The 24,784-nt window shown below is 42.5% G+C and overlaps 1 protein-coding gene across 2 annotated transcripts in view; it reads left to right on the top strand.

Moving 5' to 3' along the window:
• Positions 1 to 24,784, top strand: part of MAGI2 (membrane associated guanylate kinase, WW and PDZ domain containing 2) — a 723,148-nt gene that overhangs the window by 664,656 nt on the left and 33,708 nt on the right. For both annotated transcript variants that reach the window (XM_056845941.1, XM_056845940.1), the window contains 3 exons: positions 2,802 to 2,976; positions 10,401 to 10,641; positions 14,104 to 14,247. In XM_056845941.1, the coding sequence (XP_056701919.1) occupies positions 2,802 to 2,976; positions 10,401 to 10,641; positions 14,104 to 14,247 (560 nt within the window). The remainder of the gene's footprint in view (positions 1 to 2,801; positions 2,977 to 10,400; positions 10,642 to 14,103; positions 14,248 to 24,784) is intronic.

The following is a 24,784-nucleotide window of genomic DNA, read 5'->3' on the forward strand; positions in this document are numbered from 1 at the left end:
AACACTACATGCCAAATTCTCCTTTCTAGTGATCCAAAGGTGGTGCCCATGGGTACCCTTGATGCCCACCAGTGTGTGTCTTGGTGCCTACTTGTAATTCCCCAAAGCATCTATCCCCATGAGCAAAGAGCCAATCCTGGCTTTCCTCCACTTCATAGGAGTATGAGATGAGGAAGTGAGACCCCATTTGGAAAACAGCTGCTCCACTGTAGGCAGAATGCTTGGCTTGGAACTACCCAACATTTTTCATGGGATCCAGCCCCAGTGGCAGCCATGTTGTGATGGGTTCCATCTCCCCATGGCAGCCATTTGTTATGGCACCCACTGCCTGTTCCCAAAATTTCAAAAGTTCTCACCATTTTGAAAACAGTGGAACCCTTGTCCTATACCAGTCCATTGTTGATGGTGGATTCTTGGATGTTGCTGCAATACATATTCTCACTACCACCACTAAATCCTTAACAAATTCTGTATCATCAATGCCAAACTATGTGTAACATAATGAAGAGAAACTGACTCCTCTTTGACCATCTACCCTCAAAGCCATCAGTCGGTTGCATCCTGTGGATATATTTCATTTGCAGAACTGCTTTCCTCTGGCAGAGGGAGCTCTCCTCTGGAGAATCTAGGAGCATCTTGCATCAGGAAAAGGCTCTTCCAGCAGATGGAGTAGAATGGATCTGCAGGATCCAACCCAACATGTGTTGTGAACTATCAGGTCTTAGAACTACAGGATTAGTATATTAAATCTGCTGCATTAGTAGTTAAGTCCCAGTGGGACAAGGTTAACAGACTAGAGATGTTGAACACAAAAATAATGCACGTTTTTACCAAGCAGTATTGCTAGGCAGATAATTCTCTTTTTCCAGCCAAAAATTCTTCACCGTTTTTTAAAATTGAGTTGGTATCATATGCCTGCTTAGAGATACTTTATAAAGAGAGAGTTGGTGGTTTCCTGTGGTCCTCCTGCATGGGACTCACCTTTAAAAATTTGCTGTAATTTGGCAATGTCAATAAACACGACTGTAAGGACAATGGTAATCTAAGTCTCTATACTATCTCTCTGTTAGGGCTGTTGGGAAAAAAAATTCGGTATAGTTCGGCTTCGGCAAAATTCGGCCCGTTTTTATTCGGGCCGTGCCAAAGTCCGAACTCCCCCGCTTCAGCTCCCCAGAAATTCAGGGGGATCCGGAGTTCGGGGGAAAATTCAGCCCCCGCGCGCCTTCAGGGGGATTCCCTGAAGGCGCGCGGGGGGCCCTTTAAACAGATCTGCGCCTCCCAGCTGGGAGGTGCAGATCTGTTTGAAGGCTCAGATCTATTTACAGGGCCTGCCGCGCGCCTCCAGGGAAGCTCCCTGGAGGCACGCGGGTGGGGGGTGGGGAAACAGATCTGCACCTTCCAGGTGGAAGGCGCAGATCTGTTTAAAGGGGCCGAATTTGCTGAATTTATTCGGGAACACCCCGAACTCGGCGAATTCGGCTCCCCGGTTCCCCCCCCCTTTTTGAGTTCGGTTCGTCTGAACCGAAAAACCGCCGAATTTGGGAAATTCGGCTGTTTTTTCAGTTCTGACCGAACCGAATCAACAGCCCTACTCTCTGTATCTGTCTAGGTACACAACAGATTCAGAGTGAGTTAACAGCAGTTGAGCATCAGTAGCTATGTAGACCTTTGTCCCAAAGTGGCTCACAATCTAAATTAGCTAGACAGGGAAATTGAAGAAGGAAGGCATAGGAAAGGGTCATCAAATGAGACACAACAGTGATCATGAACCTCCATGGGATTTTTTTAGCTGAATGATAGCTGGGAGGTGGGTCAGAACTGTAAAGGGATGGGGGGGGGTTAACCTCCTATGGTTTCTCAAACTGAAACCAGTTCCCCTTCCCCTATGCTGCAATTAGCTGTTTAAGGGTAGACAAAACAAAATGCGTATTTTCCTGTCTTTTCTTTAAAGAGCTATAACAATATGGAAGAGGCTGGTTTTGGTTTGCAAAACCATGAGGTTAAAAGAGTTTAAACCACTCTTTCCCCTCTCTACACCATCCCCATAAAAACCAGTCCCAAACAGCTGTTATTTGGCTTAGAAAGATGCTGAGAAGATCCAATCAGGTATTTCTCAGTACTTTATCTGTTTCATTCATTCAGATCAGAGTGGCTTACAACAGTTTTTCAAAATGCAGTTCTGTGCCCAAGGGGCTCACAAGCTGAATAATTTATAATGATTTAATATCACATAAATCTGGGAACCAGAGATCAATCCTCATCATGGTAGGAATAATGTCTTTGGAGCTCTGTTCAGGGGAGATGGGTCTTCAAGAGCCTGGAAATAGGCCTTTAGAATATATTTCTATGAAGGAGAGCAGCCTGCTCATTCGTGTTCTCTTATAGCACACTCATTCTTTTCTGCTCAGCGAGAGAGGTTGCAATGTTATGCATACTTAGATGTAAGTATTGTTGAAGCCAGTAGGATGTCTGATTAGCATGCCCAGGATCAATCCGTTTGCCCATTTAGACCAGCTTTTCAACATCCACTTCTGCTTTTAAAAGCAACCGAGAAAGGTGGAAGTTTTCAATTGGATTTTTAAGAATGCACATATCCGCCAGAATTGTAGGTGACTTCAAAGCACAGCCAGTGAAGCCTACTAAGTCCGGGTGTCTTGAAATCTAACTATAAGCCTGGATAAGCAACTCAGCACAAACATTCTTGGGCAGAGTGACACATCTGCGACTGGCTTGCTTTGCCCTTTGCTAAATGCCACATGGTGACAGCTCCCTCTTGTATCTCTGGTGTTCCCGTCATGCAGAGCTGAACAGCCCAGCTTCCGCACCCAGCTCAGAGAAGCAGAGCCCCATGGCCCAACAGCACAGCCCCATGGCTCAGCAAAGTCCTCTCTCGCAACAGAGCCCAGTAGCACAGCAGAGCCCCGTAGCACAGCCAGCACCTCCGCAGCCGCTCCAGTCTCAAGGGCACGAAAACAGGTAAGGAGAACGGTGGCTCCAGTTCTTGGGGACCATATACCATACAAGACCTCAAGTTCTTAATGAAGCGGTGGGGCACCATGTCAGAAGTAGGGAGGGCATTTGGCATTTTCTTCTGTTATTTAACAAATTATGATTTGACATTTCCTTATCCGTCTTGGTGATGTGGTTAAAAGAGCAGAGGGGGAGTATTTCTGTGTCCTTATAATAGTGCCAATGTTGGGGTGTCGAGAACATATCAAAATGAATGGGCCAGGCTCAACAATACCCGCATCCTACAAAAATTTCCTTAATGTGGCAAGCAGAAAACATTTGAACAGAGAGCTAGCATGATGCGCAGATTACAGAAAGGTGGCTATGTTAGTCTGTTGCTGCAAAAAGAGGATTTTGCAACACCTTGAAGACTAATTAGGCTTAAGCTTCTGTGGGCTTGGGTTCACTTTGTCAGCTGGGATGAAGAAAGCTCATATGTCACAATAAATCCATTAGTCTTTATTTTTGTTGTGGTGTTGTGGATACAGTGATGTCATTGAACCAGGAAGACCTACTTTCAAATCCTACTCAGACCTGAAGCACGATGGGTGAGACAGTCTTGTCTCAGCCTAACCTGCTTTATAGGGTTTGTTGTGAGGATAAAATAGTATCTTCAGATAACATCCAAGTGTTGTGCTGAGGAGAAGGTGGAGTGAGTCAGTCTCTCTCCTCCTTCTCCTCCTCAACATCATCATCTAAAGAGGGGTCAGTAGGCTGGCCCACGACACCATGTGTGCAATAGGAAATATCACACATACAATATTATTATTTGTATTAATGAGTATACAGTTATTGCCATTTGTTATTCTAGTTGCAGCAGCAGCAGTTGTTGTAATAGTGGTGGTGGTGCTCGTGAAACAATGGAGAGACTATTTTTTTAAAAATATGTTATTTTATTTTTCAATTTATAGCCTGCCCTCAATCCAAGACCTATTCAATCTGTTTCCTTAAGTAGCACCTTACGGACCTTTCTAGTGTGTGAAGTTTCGAGTTTTGTTTTGTTTTGGTTCTTATAATGGATACTAAAATAGGAAAAAGAAATCAGGAGAGAAATAATTGGACTAGTAACAATTTGGAAAATAGACTAGCCATCGGACTTCATCACCCTTGATCGCTGATTGCTTTTTTCAGACCTTCTCAAGTTTGTAAGCAGTTGCATATCCTGCTAACCCACTGACCAAACTAGCATTGGAGCAAGGCAAGACTAGCCACACCGCTCTTTGCTGCTACAGTCATTTCCAGGCTGCTAGGAATGTGCCCCTCAAAAAAATCAGCATTTTAAAGATCCAGGAGCTGGAAAATATAGGCATTCCCATTTATACGAGTTCCAGTTGGTATTCAGATATGTTTTTGTTTTTTCTTATCATTTTTTCAGGATTACGATATATTTTGGCTCCATTATTCCCTATGGCGAATCTTTTCAGATGGCTGAAGCGGCTGGGTTTTTGTTGTTGTTTGTTTTTGTTTTTTGAGAAAATGGCACCAAAATGGCAGCATAGCTGCTGGTGCCTCTCTATTAAATCGTAGCCAAATTTCAAGTAAATTGGGCCAAGAGATCCAATTCTACTAGCCCCTAAACAAAGTGCCTCTAGCCATCCTCCATTGTTTCCTATGGCGGGGGGGGGAATGCCATGCTTTCTTCAGGGCAAGGAATAGCCAAAGACACAAGAACAAGTGAAGTAACTACTGGTCAAAAGTCTCTCAAAGCAGACAGGACCAACAAGTCCAAAGAACCAATGCAGAACCAGGGAATCCCAACAGAAGCTCAGGTCAATGTGTCAAGCCTAAACCAATGTGTCAAGCGTAAACCAACAAATGTACAACTCAAGAATCCAAGTCAATCTCAAACCAGAGAATCCTCTAAGACAAACCAATAGGAACACCGTTACAAGCCAACAAATATAAAATCTGAATTCAAGGCAATGTCAAAACTATTTCCCATGATCTATGAAAGTAGTAAAAGAATGCTTCCCACACACACACCTTTAACATGCATGATAATGGTATGTTGATCTGTCTTAGTGGAATATGAAACACATGTGGAACAGTGGCTAGACCTCCTCCCCCTTAATTAGATTTAATTACATTTTAAACACTGTTAAGGCAGTGGGTTGTTGTTATAATTATTGTATTGATGGGACATGTAATGTGTGTGTGTGTAAAGTGCCGTCAAGTCGCAGCCGACTTATGGCGACCCCTTTTGGGGTTTTCATGGCAAGAGACTAACAGAGGTGGTTTGCCAGTGCCTTCCTCTGCACAGCAACCCTTGTATTCCTTGGTGGTCTCCCATCCAAATACTAACCAGGGCTGACCCTGCTTAGCTTCTGAGATCTGACAAGATCAGGCTAGTCTGGGCCATCCAGGTCAGGGCAGGACATGTAATACCCCTTTGTAAATGTTACTTTGCTACTGTAGACATTAAGCTTCATGTTATATGACAAATGACTAATCTTTTTTAGAAAGTAGGTCAGCAAAATCAATCCCAGTGATCTCAGAACTTCTCATCCAGCACTACTACATAATCAATTTGCCCCAGCTTCTGTGCTAAATTAAGGTACAAGGGTAAACTGAAATAGATTTCTTACTAATTTACTTACTAAAGATCTATTGTGACATGACGTTTTTTCTGAAAAAGAGCCCACTTCATCAAATATAAGAAATGTACACACTTATGTGTATGTATGTAAAGTGCCAACAAGTCACAGCCAACCTTTGGAGACCCCAGCAAGGGACTTTCAAGGCAAGTGATTAAGCAGAAGTGGTTTGCCATTGCCTTCCTCTGCAGCATCTTCCTTGGTGGTCTCCCTTTCAAGTACCAACCCTGTATAGCTTCCAAGATCTAACAAGATCAGGCTAGACCATTCTGCCTTCCCTAGTCATACGGGGAGCCAGTGGAATCTTTATCTGGGGGTCTATGGTAGCTCTTGGCTGCCCTGGCTACAACCTGATCTTTACAGAACAGGGAAGCTAAGAACCTCACGGACTTGCATAATATACTGGATTATAAAAGGCATATATCCCCAACCCCACCAACCAGTTCCTCAAATAACTGCCCTTATAAAATCATCAAAGATGGATTGTTATCAAAACTCAAATTCTTGGTAATCTCTGAAAGGGATTGTGGCTGTATAGTACATTTGTTCACCTCTAATAAAACAATCAAAGATCCAGTTTTTCAATTACTTGAGCAAATAATATTTGCAAATCACAAATTAATCATTCTAGATAATGAGACTAAAATGACTGTCAGAGAAGTTATAGCTTATGCAGTAAATGCCAACATTTTCTCATGTCTACTTTTGATATATTACCTGCTCTGTTTTCATGATAAGCATTTTTGTAGAACTGCAGTAAATTCACAAGTTAAAATACCTTGAAAATTAACAGTTTGGGGACAATGTAACTGGCATTTTTGCTGAAGTATTCCAAGAACATCTTCCCTCATGGATAATTCTTCAGGGGTATTAGCTGTTACAGCCCTAGTTTCAGGGGGGGCTTCCCCCTGGAACTTCACTGGATGAAACTAGCCCATCTCTTTTTGATATCTGCCCCTTGATAATAATGCCATTCTTTATCTCATTTGAAGTAGTATGTGCCTATAGGCTTAGTATGATTATTATGCCTAGTAATATTAAGGCATTTCGTTATAGCAAAAGCCCAGTAATATTGGTTCTTGTAGGTTATCCGGGCTGTGTAACCGTGGTCTTGGAATTTTGAATGCCCAGTAATATCTTGGATTTCCAGAAGGAAGCGTGTGTAATACACTTCTGAAAATTCTGGTATGACCCCTTCACAGCGCCCCTGTTAACATATTCTGCAACCTACTGTAGCCATGTTTACCTTTGAGTATCAGATCATTATCTTGCTTTGGGGTGTGCATTGTGTATACGAGGAAAGAGAGCACGGATCTGTGTCACCCTTAAGCAAAAACACAGAGACTGTAGAGCCTGCCTGTGGCATCAGCTCTGTTCTGTGTTCTTCTTCCACACTGGACAGTTTCCTGTTCCTCACATCACTGGCCATTGTGCTACCATAACTGTGCACCTCCTGGTGTGGTGTTTGTCCTATGTGGACAAAATAATCACGAAATATTCTGAATATAAATTGAATAAAAAGAAGACAAAGATTATGTTATTAACAGCAACCAAAGCAGAGGAAGAGGAGGTAATAACAGATTGTGTTGTTACCAAAAAAAACTAATAAAGTATCTCGGTGTAAATGTAACAGGACAAAATGACAACCTATTCAAAGACAACTGTCAAAAAGTTTGGACAAGCATTAATGATATACAAACATGGGAAAAATTAAGAATTCTGTAGTTGGGAAGAATGTCTACAGTCAAAATGAATAGATTATCAAGATTGATTTTTCTATTCCAAATGTTGCCAAATTATATAAAGGGGAAAGCTTTTTAAAAATGGCTAAAAACAATAAATAACTTCATATGCAGTGGAAGAGGCCAAGAGTAAGATTTAAAGTACTATAAGATGAGAAGATGAGAGGAGGGATAGCTGTACCAAATATCGAATTGTATTGTCAAGTGGAAGCACTAGTTTGGATAACAGATTGGATTAATGATCCAAAATGGAGGAATGTAAAACTGGAAATCATTGACATTAAAGAAGGAATACATAATTATTTGTGGAGTAAAAAATCATTAAAACAATTCTAACACAAGACGGAAGACATCTCGAGAGACAGGTTGCTTGAAATATGGTTCCAATGCTGAAGCAGAATAAGATCCCCAATTTCACCACTGACATATCCAGTCGAAGTATATTGTGATAATAGTACATGGAAGAAAACGGTTTATATAACTTTTGAGAATATGATGGATAACCAAGGGAAAATAAAAATTTGGCAATCAAAGATGAAGGAAGGGATATTCAATGGCTATTATATCATCATATGGCTTCAATAATGAAAAAACAAATAACAAAAGAAGATATTTATGTAAGAGAGAAGACAACTTATGAATGATTAATCACTACTTAAGACATTTACTAAGGAACATTCACAATTTGTTATCGCAATATGAAACTAAAACAGAACAAGTAAAAACTGTATGATAAAATGGATTCAAAACTTTTAGTGGAAGTATAAACATGAGACTGTGGGAGAATTTATGGACTAAAGAAGTCAACTTCACTGAATGCCAAATATTGAGAGAGTATTTTTAGATAGTATATTATACCTAAAGATATAGCAAAGGCCAACAAATGGGAAATGGTGGAAATGTCAGAACAAAGATGCAACATTTTATCATATGTGGTGGACTTGTAGGAAGGCAAGAAAATATTGGATAATGATACATGATGAAATGCAAAAAGTGCTGAAACAAGTTTGCGTTGGATCCAAAAAACATGTTATTAAATATCATGCCAAGAAACATGACAAAAATATACAATGAATAATTTAATTATATGGTGACAGCAGCGAGAATGATATATGCAGCAAAGTGGGAAGCAAAGGAACATCCAGATAAATAAATTAACAGAATATGCAACAATGGCAAAATTAACTTCTTTAAATACCTAATAGATCAACCTCTGAATTTTATGAAAAATGGAATGTATTCTTTAACTATATAGCCAAGAATAGAAATAGAATATAAAAATCTAAGTAAAAAATGTTTATGAATAAATGCATTTGTAGATATGAAAATATTATGAGAATATAGAGAAGTGTAAGTCAAAGATGTTAATAACCGAAATGCAATTTCAAAGTGAGCTCCAATATAATGTAATAACTCTATTGGATATGTGTTAAGGTTTATATTTTTGTATGTGTTTGTGTTGAAAAATAAAACTTATTAATAAAAAATGCAAAAAAAGATGAAATGAATAAGATATCACAATAATAATGCAATAAACAAAGATGTGTGAATTCACCCCTTCTTAGCAGAGACAATACAACACCAGGCCATGGGGGTCCAGCAGGGGGCAGTGGTGGGAAGTGCATTCTTATGGGCAGCTGTTGATGACCAGTGGTGGAGGCAGGAGGTGGCTCAGTCAGCACCATGCAAACATGCTACTGCTGCTGCCCAGTTGCTTCTGGGGGCCCTGATGGCAGTGGTGGATACTAGCCAGTCAGTGGCCATCCAGTTCCATAGCACTCTCCATTCCCTCCCTGGGGTGGCCAGCCCTGACAAGCTTTTCTGTACCCCCTCAATTAGCATCAAACCACAACTTCACTGTCTGCTGCTGATGCAGGGAGGATGATGCAGAACATGGGAAAGAATGGACATTAGAATAACATTGTCTTGTTGGACTTGACTTGTGGCAAATGAACACATAAAGCTGCCTTATGCTGAGTCAGACAATTGGTCTATTAAAGTCAATATTTTTGGCTCTGACTGGCAGTGGCTCTTCAGGGTCTCAGGGAGAGGTCTTTCATATCACCAACTAGTAAATCCTTTTTTAAACTGGAAAGACCTGGGATTGAATTTAGGACCTTTTGCACACCAAACAGATACTCTGCTACTAACAGCCCATTCCTGAGGTGGGGGGCTGAAAGTGGTCTGGAGGCGACGTGACCCTGCTGCCAGCGTACGTGGCCTCTTATCACGGAATAAGAGGCACTTACACTGGCAGTGAGGGCAGTTCCGTCAGCACCTGGGCGCCATGGAGCTGCACTCCGCTCCTCCAATGCCGCAGTCTCTCCAGGACCTAAATCCCGGAAGAGAAATGTGGCGCTGGTGTGGGGGCAGAGCTGATGGTAGTCAGCTTTCAAAGCCCCTCCAGTCTGGGAAAAATCCCTTGACCAGCGTGGTGTAGTGGTTAAGAGTGGTGGTTTGGAGCGGTGGAGTATGATCTGGAGAATAGGGTTTGATTCCCCACTCTTCCACATGAGTGGCAAAGGCTAATCTGGTGAAATGGATTTGTTTCCCCACTCCTCCACATGAAGCCAGCTGATGACCTTGAGCAAGTTACAGCTCTGTTAGAGCTCTCTCAGCCCCACCTACCTCAAAGGGTGTCTGTTGTGGGGAGGGGGAGGGAAGGTAAGCTGTTTTGAGTCTCCCTTAACTGGTAGAGAAATTCGGCATATAAAAACCAACTCTTCTTCTTCTTCTTCTCCTCCTCCTCCTTTGGGGGGGAAGCCCCATTTTCTTTTTTAAACTTAAAAAAAGACTTTATTAAGCCTTGCAGCAGCCGGGAAATCTCTTTGGAGGCACCATGGCAGCGCCTCAGCTATGCTGTAAGTCATCATCCTAGTCTTGCCCAAAAGGTTGACCACCATAACTTTCAGACCACGTCCCGTGTTTTCACAAATGGCCAAGCCGCATATCAGCTCAGTTTTACAACCCAACGGCATGCTTTTCATTTCATGAAATGTATTTAAGAGTAGTTAACACCTCTGGCCTTAAAATCTAACCGTTTCTTATTACTCAGTTACAGGTCAGAGGTGAAAGCAAGGCAGGATGTGAAACCCGACATCCGGCAACCCCCATTTACAGACTATCGGCAGCCTTCGACGGACTACAGGCAGCCTCCATTAGACTACAGGCACCCTCCAGTATTGGATTACCAGCAACCACCTCCTCTGGACTACAGGCAACCCCCTTTGATGGATTACAGGCAACATTCTCCTGACACCAGGCAATACCCCTTATCAGATTACAGGCAGCCCCAGGTATTTCTTTATTTTCATCTATAATTTTATATCACTTTTCCATGAAATTGCAGCCAAGCCAGTTCACAATAGATTGTGTGCTATTATTAAGTCAAAAGCACAAGCCTAATGCTATTCAGTGTTTGCAACAGAAGCTAATTTTGAATGTATCAGTGTATTTGCATAAGTATTTGTGCTAATAAAATAATTATCCGACAGCAAATCGATCCAGGCAAGCATGAAGTTTCTCTGTGCAGTGGGGCTTTCTTTTCTAAATGGAAACGACTTGTGTCTGTCTTGTGAAAGGGCTATATAAACCATATTTAGCAGAGAGTGTCAAGGGATGCAAGCTAAGGACCCGTTGCACACGCATAATCACTTTTGGCACATAAAGTGACTCAGCAGAAAAGCCATTAATTTGCAGACCATTATTAGGAAACCATTTCTCTAATACAGAATCTGAGTCATTATGAGCAACCACTGCCCCATCCCGTCGCTGCCTCTCTGCCGAAATACTAAGCAGATGGAACTGCTGCATAAATACTGCCCTTTCTATCACTGTCATAGACAGAGACTGCTTGTAATTAGGAAATCATAAAATTCCCTACAAAGGCACTCAAGGGAAACTATTACTTGATCAGAAGACCGTACCTGTGCATGGCCTTGCATTGTGATGTGAATTATGCAAATAGAAACTATCTGTGCAGAAATTGAACAGGTGCCTCATTTCACAGAGATACTGATGATTTCATGGTCCCAAGCCTAATAACCTGGAGCTGCATCCAGCAGAAATTTCCCATGAGAGAAGGGGAGGCAATTTTTGCTGATTCCCCCTCCCAGGGCAGACCTCCAGCTCCTTCTGGTGGCGCTCCTGAGGGTTTCTTGTCCCCCAGTAGTGTTTTGGGGGAGAAAGAGGCAGGGAGAGGCAAAAAAAAAAAATCGCTTCTGTCAGTGGAGATTTTGTGCAGGGTCTAACCATCCTCATTATAAAAACTGTTCCATCAGTGTGTAAATGCTGAGAATGCAATAAATGCAACAAAATAAATGCCTTTTCAAAAGTTTACTTTTTTGTAGAAAGACAGTATGTATGGTGGTTAGGGCCTAAAAACAAGGCCAGGACGACCCATGTTCAGATCCCTGCTCAACCATGAAACTTGGTGGATGAAAGACAGTATGTATAGTGGTTAGGGCCTCAGAACAAGGCCAGGATGACCCATGTTCAGATCCCTGCTCAACCATGAAACTTGGTGGGTGAGCCGGGACTTTTGTGAGGCATGGAGGAAAGAACTACATATGCCATTGTGAGCTCCTTGGAGGGATGGTGAAATAACAATGTAACAATGTGGAAACAGAGATGTACGTTATACAAGTATTATCTATATGGCCATTTTTGTGTGTATGAGAGAGAGGCTATTTCCATGGCCTTCAATGAAAGAAAGCCCTCCAAAGGACAAACAAGACTATGTTTATATTATCAGCAAAATGAAATGGAAATCTATGGGCGAAAACGCACATTCGGCAAAATGCATGTGTTCAATCCTGGCTGAATCCTGGCTGAAACAGGGAATAAAGGAGGCTAAAGCGACCATGGATTTTCGCCCTACAAGTTATATTTGAATGTTCCTCTATGGGTAGTGTATACTATTTATCGAAATGCAGAAGGATTTTTTTAGAAGCATTCAAAACCTGCAGGGATGTGGAAGTGTATGGTATAGCCTGATTTCATCCAATCTCAGAAGCTAAGCAAAGTCAGTTCTTGGATGGGAGACCATCCAAGTACTGACCCTGCAGAGGAAGGCAATGGTAAACCAGCTCTGTTTCTCACTTGCCTTGAAAGCTCCTTGTTGGTGTCACCATGAATTGATTGTGAGTTGACAGCACATACATACATACATATTCAAACCTGCAATCTCTGCCCCTACTTTACATATGTTGACCATATACAGATCCTGCATACCCACACAGCCCATTGGTCCATGTACCTGAGTATTGTCAACTCTAACTGGTTTTCCAGGATCTCAGGCAAAGAAATGCCTTTCTTGCTACGTTGTGTATTTTAGCTTGAGATGGCAGCAAGTGAACTTGGGACTTTATGCATGTGAACCAGATGCTGTACCACTAAGCCACAGGCCCTCCCCTAACTTTAGGAATCTGTCCTAGAAAAACCTTTAATGCTTGATTATGTTGATCGTATAAACTGTCCTTGAATTGTTTGTGAGTTGCATCATGCATGCATATTTTAGATATAATACATTTACAGACATCATGCATGCATCATGTATAATTCAGAATGACTGTGCCCTAGAGACTCACAAAATGTGAAAACATCAGGTACGGAAGTTTTTCATAAACCAAGTTTTTACCAGAAAACATTTTAATATTCTCAAAATCTCCTGTATGTCTTATTCATAATCTAAAATTGAAATACTGTGATTTAAGCAGATCTACTTTCCAATCCTGTATCAGTTTTCTTGAAAGTACACTCGTTTATCTCAAATTACTTCCATGTAAACATGCTTGTCTCCACTGTTTTTGTAGAAAAAAGCAAGTCCAGTAGCATCTTAAACACTAACAAAATTTCTTGCAGGGTATGAGCTTTCATGAGTCACAGCTCACTTCTTCAGATACCATTGTTTCTATTACACTTACATATCTGCCTGTGAAGTTATGGTCATGATCTCTGAATCGGGAATAATATTTTCTGAGACTTGCAATAGCTGTTGGTTCATTCTAACTCCTTCCATGCTGATACAGTAAACCCTAGGCCTGGTTCACACACTTACCAGTCGTCTGATGGTGGAGCAGTGACGTACTCCTTACTACCACCCATGTAGGCATGGTGGATAGAACTGATCTCACCTATCCTGCTTTCAGTTTACCCTTCAGTCCTGCTCTGTAGCTAACTCAGAGGAGATTCTGATAGCTTCAACAACAGGTCTCTTTATTGCTTCTAGCTGGGAGAGAACACTTGCTGATGGAGAACACTAATACACTCTGAGAGACTCCAACCAACAACCAGCACAAGTCCCAAGTGGAGCCCATCCTATACAGGCCACAAGGGAGAAACAAGTCCTTAAGAAACTAGTTCTTAAGGCTCACTCAAAGCTGTGCTCATAGGCACATCACAACTCACCTAAAGTAATGTTTGGCAATGGTTTATCACACAGAATCCAGAATACGTGACCACCAGATTCCCTTGATTCTTCTACCACAAAAAAGGGAGGCAAAGATCTTGGGAACCAGAATTTTATGCATATGGGCTTCTGTTTGGAGTGTATACATCACACGTAGTTTAGCTGCATGTTGGAAATGATGGGTGTCTGCCATTACATGAAGACTGATGGCACTTGGCAAGAATGGGAACTGGACCATTGTATCAAGTGATAAATCTGCTTGTATCTCACGATTTCCACTTAAATGAGGAATAGAAATGCTACAATTTATTGAAATAATTTATTTTTTGTATTTCCTTTAACTGTACAGGATTTTGATTATTTTACTGTTGACATGGAGAAAGGAACCAAAGGGTTTGGATTCAGTATTCGAGGAGGAAGAGAATACAAAATGGATCTCTATGTGTTGAGGTTGGCAGAAGATGGGCCAGCAATAAGAAATGGAAGGATGAAGGTAAGATGGAATAAAAGGGGAAGGGGGCAATTGGCTAAGGCTATGATCCTGGGCTCACTAACTTGAATGGAACAGTGTGGGACTGACAGAACAATCCTATGCAGAGTTATTCTAGTGAGTTGCTCCAGAGTTACTCCCATTGGGCTTAGACTGGACTAAGTCTGCATAGGATTGCCTTGAATCATAGGCTACAACCCTCAGAACGCTCATTGAATAAAACAGGGCTTACTTCTAAGTAGCCCAACTTAGGAGTGCTTCTATAGAGTTTTAAGAGTTGGCAGGGCAGGGGGCTTCTAGATCCTCTGAGTAAATATGCTTTGACAAAGCCTGCAGTCCTACAATTTTTCCTGTGTCTCCTTCTGAAGTAATATCACTAGATTGGAGACTGGAAGTCTAAGAAAAGAAACTGGATGCCAGCTTGTTCCTCATACATAATTGTCAATGGAACTTATTCAAGTGTTCAGCAGCAGCCCTTTTTTCTGAAGCAGAAAACTAACTCTTTATAATGTTAACATATTTGGAGCACTGGAAATCATAATTTCACAGTATCTCTTGGCAACAAAGAGTTTTGATTGGAAACTAATATATCCGTTAACACTGATGGACTTCAGAGGAGCAATATGTAAATATTAACCATCCACCTGAGGTACTGATTATTTTAAAGGTTTTTTAAAAAAAAATTGCCAGTATGTCTCTGCATTTTCTGGGTGGTTTTTTTTGTTTTGTTTTGTTTGGTGTTTTGTTGTTTTTTGTTAGGTTGTATCAAGCCCTGGGTAGCCTGATCTTGTGAGATCTTGGGAGGGAGGGAGGGAGGGAAGATGGAGAGATGGGGGGGGGGGAGAGAGAGAGAGAGAGAGAGAGAGAGAACGAGAACAGCTGGGATGCTGAAATCCATTGAGCAAACTCATGCAAGGGAAAGAAAAGGATGACAACAATGAAAAAGCAATACTATATGTAACAGGATATGCAATAGCCGCTTCATTGTGGATCACTGGATGGGTCAATAGACGGTGCAAACAAATGAATGAAGAGTGATAGATATAGAGGCTGAACTCATCAGAGATTAGAGGAGTGGTGTTGGTTTATAGAGGAAACACTGGGGGCATGGAAGGGAGGAACAATTTAAAGTTCTGGCTGAAAAGAGAAGCAAATATAATTTTATTTGAATTCAACAAGGGCCATAGATTAAAGTCCCGAGTTCCAGGGATAAGAGTACAGTGCAGTTTCATTTTCCAGTTATCCTTGGGAAAATCCCAGCATTTGGATAATGAGATATTTGACTAAAGAAGAGAGTTTTGCCTAGGGCTACATGTCTATGGAGATTCTCAGGGGACAAAAAGAATTCAGACTTCATAGAAGTGTTTCTTTTCCGCAACAGTGTTTCCAGCGCATCAAGGTTGCAATCTATACAGTTCCCACTGCATTCTCAGTGTAATACCATCTATGGTGAATATTTGTTAAAGTTGGAAAATTGAAAGAATGGAAATTAAGGGTCCTCCATCTCACCTTGAAGTCTCCCAGTTTCCACTACTGGTGAAAGTTAAGTTTAAAAAAGAAACCACAGCTCATGCTTTCAGGGATCTAGCTAACATTCCTGATAAATACAAAAAACATGACAATGCATTGTTTTGCCATAATGGAACAGTTTCACAGCTTGGAGATGCTGTTAAATGCAAGCCTACAAATGGATGCTCGAATGTCATCTGTGGCATGTAACATATTTAACCAGTTGAGCTTCTACTTTAAAAGTGATTCTTAATAGGGGTAATGGGAGCCAGTGTGGTTTAGTGGTTAAGAGTGGCAGACTCTGATCCAGAGAACCAGGTTTGATTCCCCACTCCTCTACATGAAGTCTGCTGGGTGACCCTGGGCAAGTCACAGTTCTCTCAGAACATTCTCAGCCCATGCAGTGATAGGCAACGGCACCGAACGTCTCTTGCCTTGGAAACCCTATGGCGTCATCATAAGTCAGCTGTGACTTGACGGCACTTTCCACCACCAGTGGGGGTCATATGCTGCTCCAGTGGCCAATTTACAAAATGGGAGGTGAGGACATTCAGGATTTTAGGCAGCCCTTCTCCCCACTTGCAATGGCTTCTGGCAAGAAGTGCAGGAAAGTTGTTTTATGCTTTTCAGCCCACACAAAGGATGTGATCCCAGATCCTAGATAACTCCCCAGGCCCTTAAAAATGGCACAGAGCAAATCAAAGCCATCATTAAGTGTTTGGCTAATGGCCACTAGACAGAAAAACCTTATTGAACGCATGTATGAGATGTGTGACTTGTTTTCTTTTACCTCACTGAGAAACTGCATTTTGCTTTCCTTGGATTTTGCGAGCTCATCCCTTTAAAAGGTTTTCTTCATTGCCAGTTGGTGTGGTAGACAGTCTTGGAGAACTCAGTTTCCAAATTCATTCTTAGTCATGAAGCTCATGGGGTAGTGTTGAGCAAGTCCCTTATTATATTATTTTATGTACTTACTTTGTTTATGTCCAGCCTTTCTCCCCAGTGGGGACCCAAAACGTAGTTTTGTTTTCATTTTTATCATTACAGCAACCCTGTGAAGTAGGTTATACTGAGAGTGTGTGACTGAACCAAGGTCATCCAGCAAAGCTTTCAAGGCAGTGTGGGGATTCAAACCTGGGTCTCCCAGATCTTAGTCAGACCCTCTGATCACTACAGTATACTGGCATTGTTATTAGCCCTGGAAGAGTAAACAGATAGATGTCCTCTTTTTGCCTAACGTTTTGCCTTCCAGGGCTAATAACAGTGTGGCTTGTGGTAGTTAGTGGTGGTGGTTTTGGTAAGTGAAACCACTAGTGAGTTTAAATAACCCCTAGTGGGTCTACTCGGCATGAATCATTATAGTCTCTATAATTCTTAGGTTCTTTAACTATCTCCATGAAAGAAAGTTTAGTTGATAATCTCCGTTTAAAAAGGTTTAACATGTTTTTTTCCCTCAAAAACAAAAGATATTGAAATGTCAAAAGATATTATTTCTAAACCTGCATTGTCTGTTAGAATATCCACTTTTTTTGCTCTGAAAAGTAGGTTAGCGTTAACATTGGGAAATTATGCATAAAGTTTTCAGAATGCATCCTTAAATAAAACGATAGCTCCAATCTAAGATAACAAATGACAGGCAGGATTTAGGATCTTTGTCAGCAGACGTTTTTGAGCAAAGAACACATTATTTTAACCTTTTTAATAATATTCCACATTTACAGTATTTTTCGCTCCATAACACGCACCTGACCATAACATGCACCTAGTTTTTAGAGGAGGAAAACAAGAAAAAATCTTGTTTTCCTCCTATAAAAACTTGTCTTATGGAGTGAATGCCCCAGGGAGGCCAGGTCCACCCATTGGTTTGCATGGCAGTAGACCTGGCCTCCTGTCTCAGTCAGGAGGCCAGGTCTACTGCCGTGCAAACTAATGGGAGACCCCCCTTCACAGAGACCAGGTCTCCCCATTGGTTTGCATGGCAGTAGACCTGGCCTCCTGTCTCAGTCAGGAGGCCAGGTCTACTGCCATGCAAACCAATGGGCAGCCTGACTGTGCCTGGGAGAGGGGGGGGCAGCGGGAAAGCGAGGGGAGGGGGCTGTGAGCTCAGTGGCAGAGCTTCTGCTGGGCATGCAGGAGGTCCCAGGTTCAGTCCCCAGCGCCTCCGCTCCCACCCGCCCCTGGCCCAGGCAAGCCCAGATCCGGCCCGTGTGCGCCCGGGGAGGGAGGAGGGAAGGCTTCAGCTGGCGCGCGGGGCCGGATCCGGCCCGTGTGCGCCCGGGGAGGGAGGAGGGAAGGTTTCAGCTGGCGCGCGGGGCCGGATCCGGCCCGTGTGCACCCGGGGAGGGAGGAGGGAAGGCTGCAGGCTGGCGCCGGCTCTGTGCACCCCGCCTGCCTCCCAGCTGGGAGGCGGGCGGGGTGCAAGGCTCGCATCGTTCCAGCTCGCCTAGAGCAAATGTGCACAGAGCCGTCTGGGCGCGCCGTTCCAGCAGGCCCAGCCGGCTCTGTGCACATTCGCTCCATAACACGCACAGACATTTTCCTCCTCAAATGCGAGGGGGGAAAGTGCGTGTTATGGAGCGAAAAATACGGTATATAATGCTGGGGGGGGGCTGCTCTAGAAGACCCTCGACACAACTAGTTTAGAACACTTATGTCAGTGGCTGACTGGTAGGAACATAACCTTGCCTGTCTTAAAGTATTTACATTTGTTATCGGTGCTCACTAGCACAGATACGGATCAAAAACAGTCAGGATTTCATTTCAAGAAACTGTATTTACCCCTGCGGTATGGGGAAGTTTTGTATCGCTTCATATATATCTTTTTTACATTTCACATTCTTCTGCAGCAGCTTTGTTTCCTACATTTCTTTGTTTGTTTTGCCAGAGGGAAATGGGCTTTTTCATTATAATTGGCCTTACAAACCTAATTTTCTTAAAAAGCAGTGTTGCATCTGGAGAGATCTGGAATTCCATTCCATCTAATGATAAGATAAATCTTCTTTCATATTATGAATGTTCTGCATGAGACAATTCCAAATCCATAAAGTGCTTATATGCAAGAACAATGTTGATTGTTGTTGGAAGGCCTACAAGGAGGATATGAAGGGGAAGGCCACTCCCTGTTGTTGCCCTTCCAGCACTGATATTCATAGGGTCACTTCCTCTGAATCAGGAGGTTCCATTTGCTCATCATAGTTAATAGCCTTCATAAATTTGTCATATCCCCAACTCTGATGATCACAATGTGTGAATAGGCCACGAGTCAGACCAGCAGGGTGTCAAGCATTCCTAATTCAGTCCTTCATAGTAGAAAAGAGCAAGAGTCTAGTAACTAGGGTTGCCAGGTCCCCCCTCTTCACTGGCAGGAGGTTGTGGGGGGTGGGGGTGGGCGGGTGCACACGACGTGCTTACATAACTTCCAGGTTTAGTCCCAAAAGCATCGCACCCGATGGGATTATGTCACTTCCAGGGGAGTTGAGTGGTAAAGGGCCCCTTTGCAATGTGGCGCTTCCGGGACTAAACCCGGAAGTGACGTAAGCATGTCACATATGGCCGCTGCTCCAAGCAGGCTGCTGGATTGGCAGGTAATTGCCTGCCGGTTCCAGCAAACTGGCAACCCTACTGGTAGCACCTTAAAGTCTAACAAAATTTCTGGCAGGGTATGAGCTTTCGTGAGTCACAGATACCAGAAGAAGTGAGCCGTGACAGACAAAAGCTCATACCCTGCCAGAAATTGTGTTCGTCTTTAAGGTGCTACTGGACTCTTGCTCTTTTCTGCTGCTGCAGACAGACTAACACAGCTACCCATCATGATCAGTCCTTCATGGTAATTGACTAAATCAGTGAATTCAAAAATAAAACCAGTTCGCACTCAGAAAGGGTGTAGTGATATATAATTGAAATGTGAGTTTGATCGGATGTTCGGTTTCTTGATTCTGATCGTATAATGTATTGATAATTTGCTTGTTTGATATCTTGATTGCACTGGTCTATTATGTAGGGAATTTATGTTAGACTAATCTTTGGAGAAGTCAATAGAATAAAAATTGAGGCTGTGATATCTGTTTTTCGTTAAGTAGTATTCATTTTTCTTCCCATCTGTTTGGTGGTAAACTGCCTTTAACCACATTACATGTATTATTTAACACTAAGTTGTCAGATGATGACAGGTATTTGTGTTAGCTAGAGCTAAATCTGTAGGCCAAATATCATGCTGTTCATCATTTCATTTCTTATCACTTCATTGCTTAACATTCAGTGAATCACCGTTTGAATTGATTCGCTTGAAAAACATTGCAGACATAATCCAGTCAAATTTAAGCACCTTTCAGTCTCATTGATTGCAGAAGGAAAAGTTCAGTGTTTGATCTGTGATGGCTTATTCACACATGCAAGTCAAAGCACCTATATTAATTATGTGTTATAGATTCGTCTTAGTTCTTTTGGTTTTTGGAATAAATTCAGTGGGTTGGATCCATTCAGTCTTATCCAGTTCCCCTTCCTGGTGTAGGCTCTGTCCTACATGACTTTTGTACATGTAGGTCCCATATTCCCTGGCATAGCCTTTTTGAGTGATCAAAGAGGGCCCATCCTTCCTTTTTCAGCAGCAGAACAGCTGGTTGAATCCAAGCCAATGTCAAAGTTAACTTTATTTCATAGATAAGGGAATTATAACACTATATTCCATTGTATGTGTGATGCTTGGATGGTGTTGTGTGTGTTTTTTGGGGTTTTGTTTTTGCCATCAAGTCACTTATGGTGACTCCCAGTGGGGTTTTCAAGGCAAAAGATGTTCAGAGGTGGTTTGTCATTGCCTAGCTCTGTATCACAACCCAAGTTATTCCTTGGCGGTCTCCCATCCAGTTGCTTGCCAGGGCTTCTCCTGCTTAGCTTCTGGAATCTGATGAGATCAGGCTAGCCTGGGCTATCCAGGTCAGGGCAGTTGGAAGGCTACAAAAATAGATATTTTCCAAAATCGGAAAGCTAGTTATGATCTGACCATGAAAAATCAATATTAGGCAGTGGTCCCCTTTCAAGATGAAATAATTTAAGTTTTATACTAAAGAATTGGGATGTTCTGGGGAAAACAGTATGTTTTGAAAAACATATTTTTTTTTATTATGCTTTTGTCCAATGTGTCTGATTCCATTTTTCTTAATGAATAACTTTACAAAAATCAGAGAGGAAATGTGAGCGACCTCCGCAACTCTGTCACAGAGTGAGAACTACTAGGCTAAAAGGGATTGACTAGTCTGACAGTACTCTTTGGTTTATTTGGGGTGCTGCCCCAGCCTCCTAATTCACTGGATACATCATGAACATAGCAGACCCCTCTGGCAGAAGCCTCCTCCATCTTGTTCAGTCTTGGGAGGGATGATATAGTCAGGGAGGCAGTGCAGTGACCGACCCCAATTCCATTGTCCCTGCTGATGGCAGGCTAACTGGAGAAGATCCATGATCCGTTTTTTTGTCTCTTTGTTTCTCTGAACAGCAGACACCATGGATTTGGATCAGGGCCATGGTGCCAGGAGATTTGATCGGGATTGCTTACACTGTGCAAGAGGAGTTTTAACCCTTTCCCCCATGGAAGTCTTCTGTGTTTTCCTTCCTGGAACAAATAACACCTCACCAGTGTGGGGGAGGCAATTTACATCAGGAAATGTTTGTATAGGGGAAGGGATAATATCCTTCTCCCCTAGTGTAGCAATCACAGTCCAACTTGGGGCCCAGTGCAGGTGGTATTTAGAAGGACCTACTATTATGCCAGTAAAGGTATTTGTACTTGTACTTGTAAGAAGGACCTACAACATCTTGTCTAGTTCTGCCCAAGACAATAACTTTTGATATTCTTAGACACAGTAGCAATGACTTGTTGCTTTCTCATTCTGCACTTTCACTGTAATAGCTGTAGGGAGCTCATGTGGGAGAGATGTACCAGTTTCAACTGCACATATGCACTACCAGATTTTTTTCTTAGGGTGTCCCCCAACATAAAAGTAGCCATAGATATACTTTAAGAAGCTTCTTTCTGCATCCTTAACTTCCCTGTTGTGTTCTACAAATGTTACATGAAGTACCACTAGCCCATTCAGCCAGTGGTAAGTAATATGCAAAGCCACTCCAATATTGCGATCCTAAGCAGACTTACATGCCGCTAAGGCTTGGCAGCTTTGATTAGGAGGGCATTGTAAGCCTGTATTATGGCAGGCCCACTGTGGTGTGGTAGCGTAACCAAGCTCACATGGCTTTTGCACCAGTAAACTCACACTAATATATGCAAAACTAAGCATTATTGGAGAAAATTAGAAAAAGATATTAAAACAAGGTTTACAGTTAAACGAGGACAGGATGCATAGAAAATAACAAAGCTGACTGTCTAAATACTTACTGAAGTCCTAAGCACAGCATAGTTGTTCCTAAAGGCATAAAATTTCTAGAGCTTAATATGAATGTCTTCCTGGTAGCATGGAGGGGGAAGGGGAAAAGAATGCAAAAGGGGAATGACTGTTCTACACACTGGGTACTCTTATGGAAAACGCTGGCCATAACCTGCTGACTCCTTACAACCAGTCATAGGACCATCTTCATGGAACCTCCCAGGGGATGAGCGAACTGCCCCCTCCCAACAGAGTTTCTCAGCTGTGGCTTGTAATCTGATCAAGCCTGCCAGGGAACTTGTCCTTGAGTGAAACTGCAAAAAAGGAGTGACATTCCACACCTGTGAAAGGCCAAATTAAATGAGACTGGAAATTTCCTTCAGGATGGATACTCTCTTGACAGCCTGTATAGAAGAAGAAATCACTGATGATGATGATGATGATGGTGATGGTGTTGATGATGATATAAAGTTATAGTGTTCTGTGTTTATTATCTTCTAACAACTGCCCTATAAGGTAGGCCAATATCATTGGCACATGCCCAACCCTGGAGTACCAAAGCTTTAATAGCACTTAAATCTTTGGAAGAGGAGGCAGTGATTTCCACTGATTCCCCCTCCTGCTTTGCTCTGGTTGTTTCTGGCTCCCAGAAACAAAATTGGGCTGAGGATCAGTTGACTGCAGTGGAGGAGGAGTAAAATAAATGTAAGTCCTACTCTGCAAACTCTCTGGATGGTTAGATAACAACCCACCCACCCCATGTAGCCATGTTGCTGACAGTGAGATAGTGCTTTGTTGAAGCCCCCTCCTTCAGTCCATTGCTTGGGGGACTTCCTGCTCACAGTTGCTATATCATTACATGCGAAGGCATCCTAATCTCTGCATCCACTTGCTGCTGGGAGGGGCACTATCATTAGTTAAGTTTCCCCAAGATGAGAGGGGTCATTCAGAGGAAGAGGCAGCCTCATGCTGTAAGGCCTTTTCACAATGCCGCACCTTCTCTTCCTGTCAACAGGAAGGGTGGGGTGTAGTGGGGGGGATGGAAGAAGATAGCGAACATTTAATTTGGCAACTACAGTGCACACATAAACAAGAGATGTCACTTTCCATAGAGTAATTAGTCTCTTTCAAGAGGTTTAATTATAAAATGCATTAAGCAGCCGGCAGATAGAGGTGTCTTTTATGCACAATCATGGTGGGCTGTTTTTGCCTTTAAATTTCCTCACTTAACATAGCCCCGCATATGCAATTACGTTCATTTCTGGTGCAGCCGGAAAGCGGTGTGCCTGTAATGAGTTTTTTGTTGGCAGAGGCATGCTCATTCAAGAATGGCACAGCAGGCACCGGGCTGCAAGTTAGGCTACCGTAATTGCTTTGAAACTTCATAAACCAGCCATGCACGTAAACAGAAAAATATTTACTAATCCTCTAAACCCATCTAGAAACCAACATTTATTGCAAGACATTGCATGCTCCAGTTAATCATCTGCCCTTTCTGCTGACCTCATTCCAAATCCATCTTTTCTTGCACATTTGTTCCCATCCCAATTTACTGATGTTGTCTCTGTTCCCAGCTTTCTACCCTAGCCTCCCCTAGGATGACTTATTGCATTTTTCCCTACTTAGGATGAGCACAAAAGCTGCATGAAAGAACGTGTGCACGTTTGCTGCGTGTACACAAAGCAAAATATACCATACACAGGGGTCTCCTTATTTGTTTTTACCTTCTTCTCTGTTTTTGCAAGCATGTGTGTGCATGCAAGCAGGACTGCCAAAAGGGGGGACTGGGGGAACAAAGTTTGAGGCCCCAAGTCAGCTGGAGGGCACCTGAAGCTAACATGATGCTGCATCCAACCGAATGCCTTTCCAATGATTTTCCTTTTGATGCAGTTCTGGCTGTAGCCACTAGGGATACTATGAACATAGTAAAGTTGTATTTCAGCTGTCTGAAGATCACATGAAGCTGCCTTATACTGAATCAGACTCTTGGTCCATCAGAGTCAGTATTGTCTACTCAGACCAGCAGCAGCTCTTCGGGGTCTCAGGCAAGGGTCTTTCACATCACCTACCTGCCTAGTCCCTTTAAATGGAGATGCCGGGGATTGAACCAGGGACCTTCTGCATGCCAAGCAGATGCTGTACCACTGAGCCACGGCCCCACCCACCCCCCAAAAAAGTAAAAGGCGCTCTATCTGCTACTCACCTTTCTAAAAGAAAGCAGTAGTTAGTGTGTTGCAGCAAGATAAAACAACCTTTCCCTCTCTTTTCCTTAAGTCCTCTCCATCTTTTCTGCTCTTTCATTTATCTCTCATTCATTTATCTCTCCCTCCACCTACCGGGGGCCCCAATTTATTTTCAAGTCTTGGTCACACCTCCTTCTCATTCCTATCCTACTTGACAACTGAATGTACTTAATAGCAGTATAGTAGCAAAACTTTGTTAATATTATGAACGGAAGGGTGGTGGTAATATTTCCCATGGTCGAATAAAGTAGTAAAAAGTTATTCCCCCACTTCTCCACTCATTACGTGCATTATTGATGGAACACTAATCTGTTTTAGTGGTTATACATGTGGAACAGAAGTTAGAATTCCCAGTCTAGGCACTGGGTTGTAATCATTGTTATTGTGTTAGTCGACAATTTAATAGCCCTT

The sequence above is a fragment of the Euleptes europaea genome, chromosome 3 (assembly GCF_029931775.1).
Source record: "Euleptes europaea isolate rEulEur1 chromosome 3, rEulEur1.hap1, whole genome shotgun sequence".
NCBI classification, from domain to species: domain Eukaryota; kingdom Metazoa; phylum Chordata; class Lepidosauria; order Squamata; family Sphaerodactylidae; genus Euleptes; species Euleptes europaea.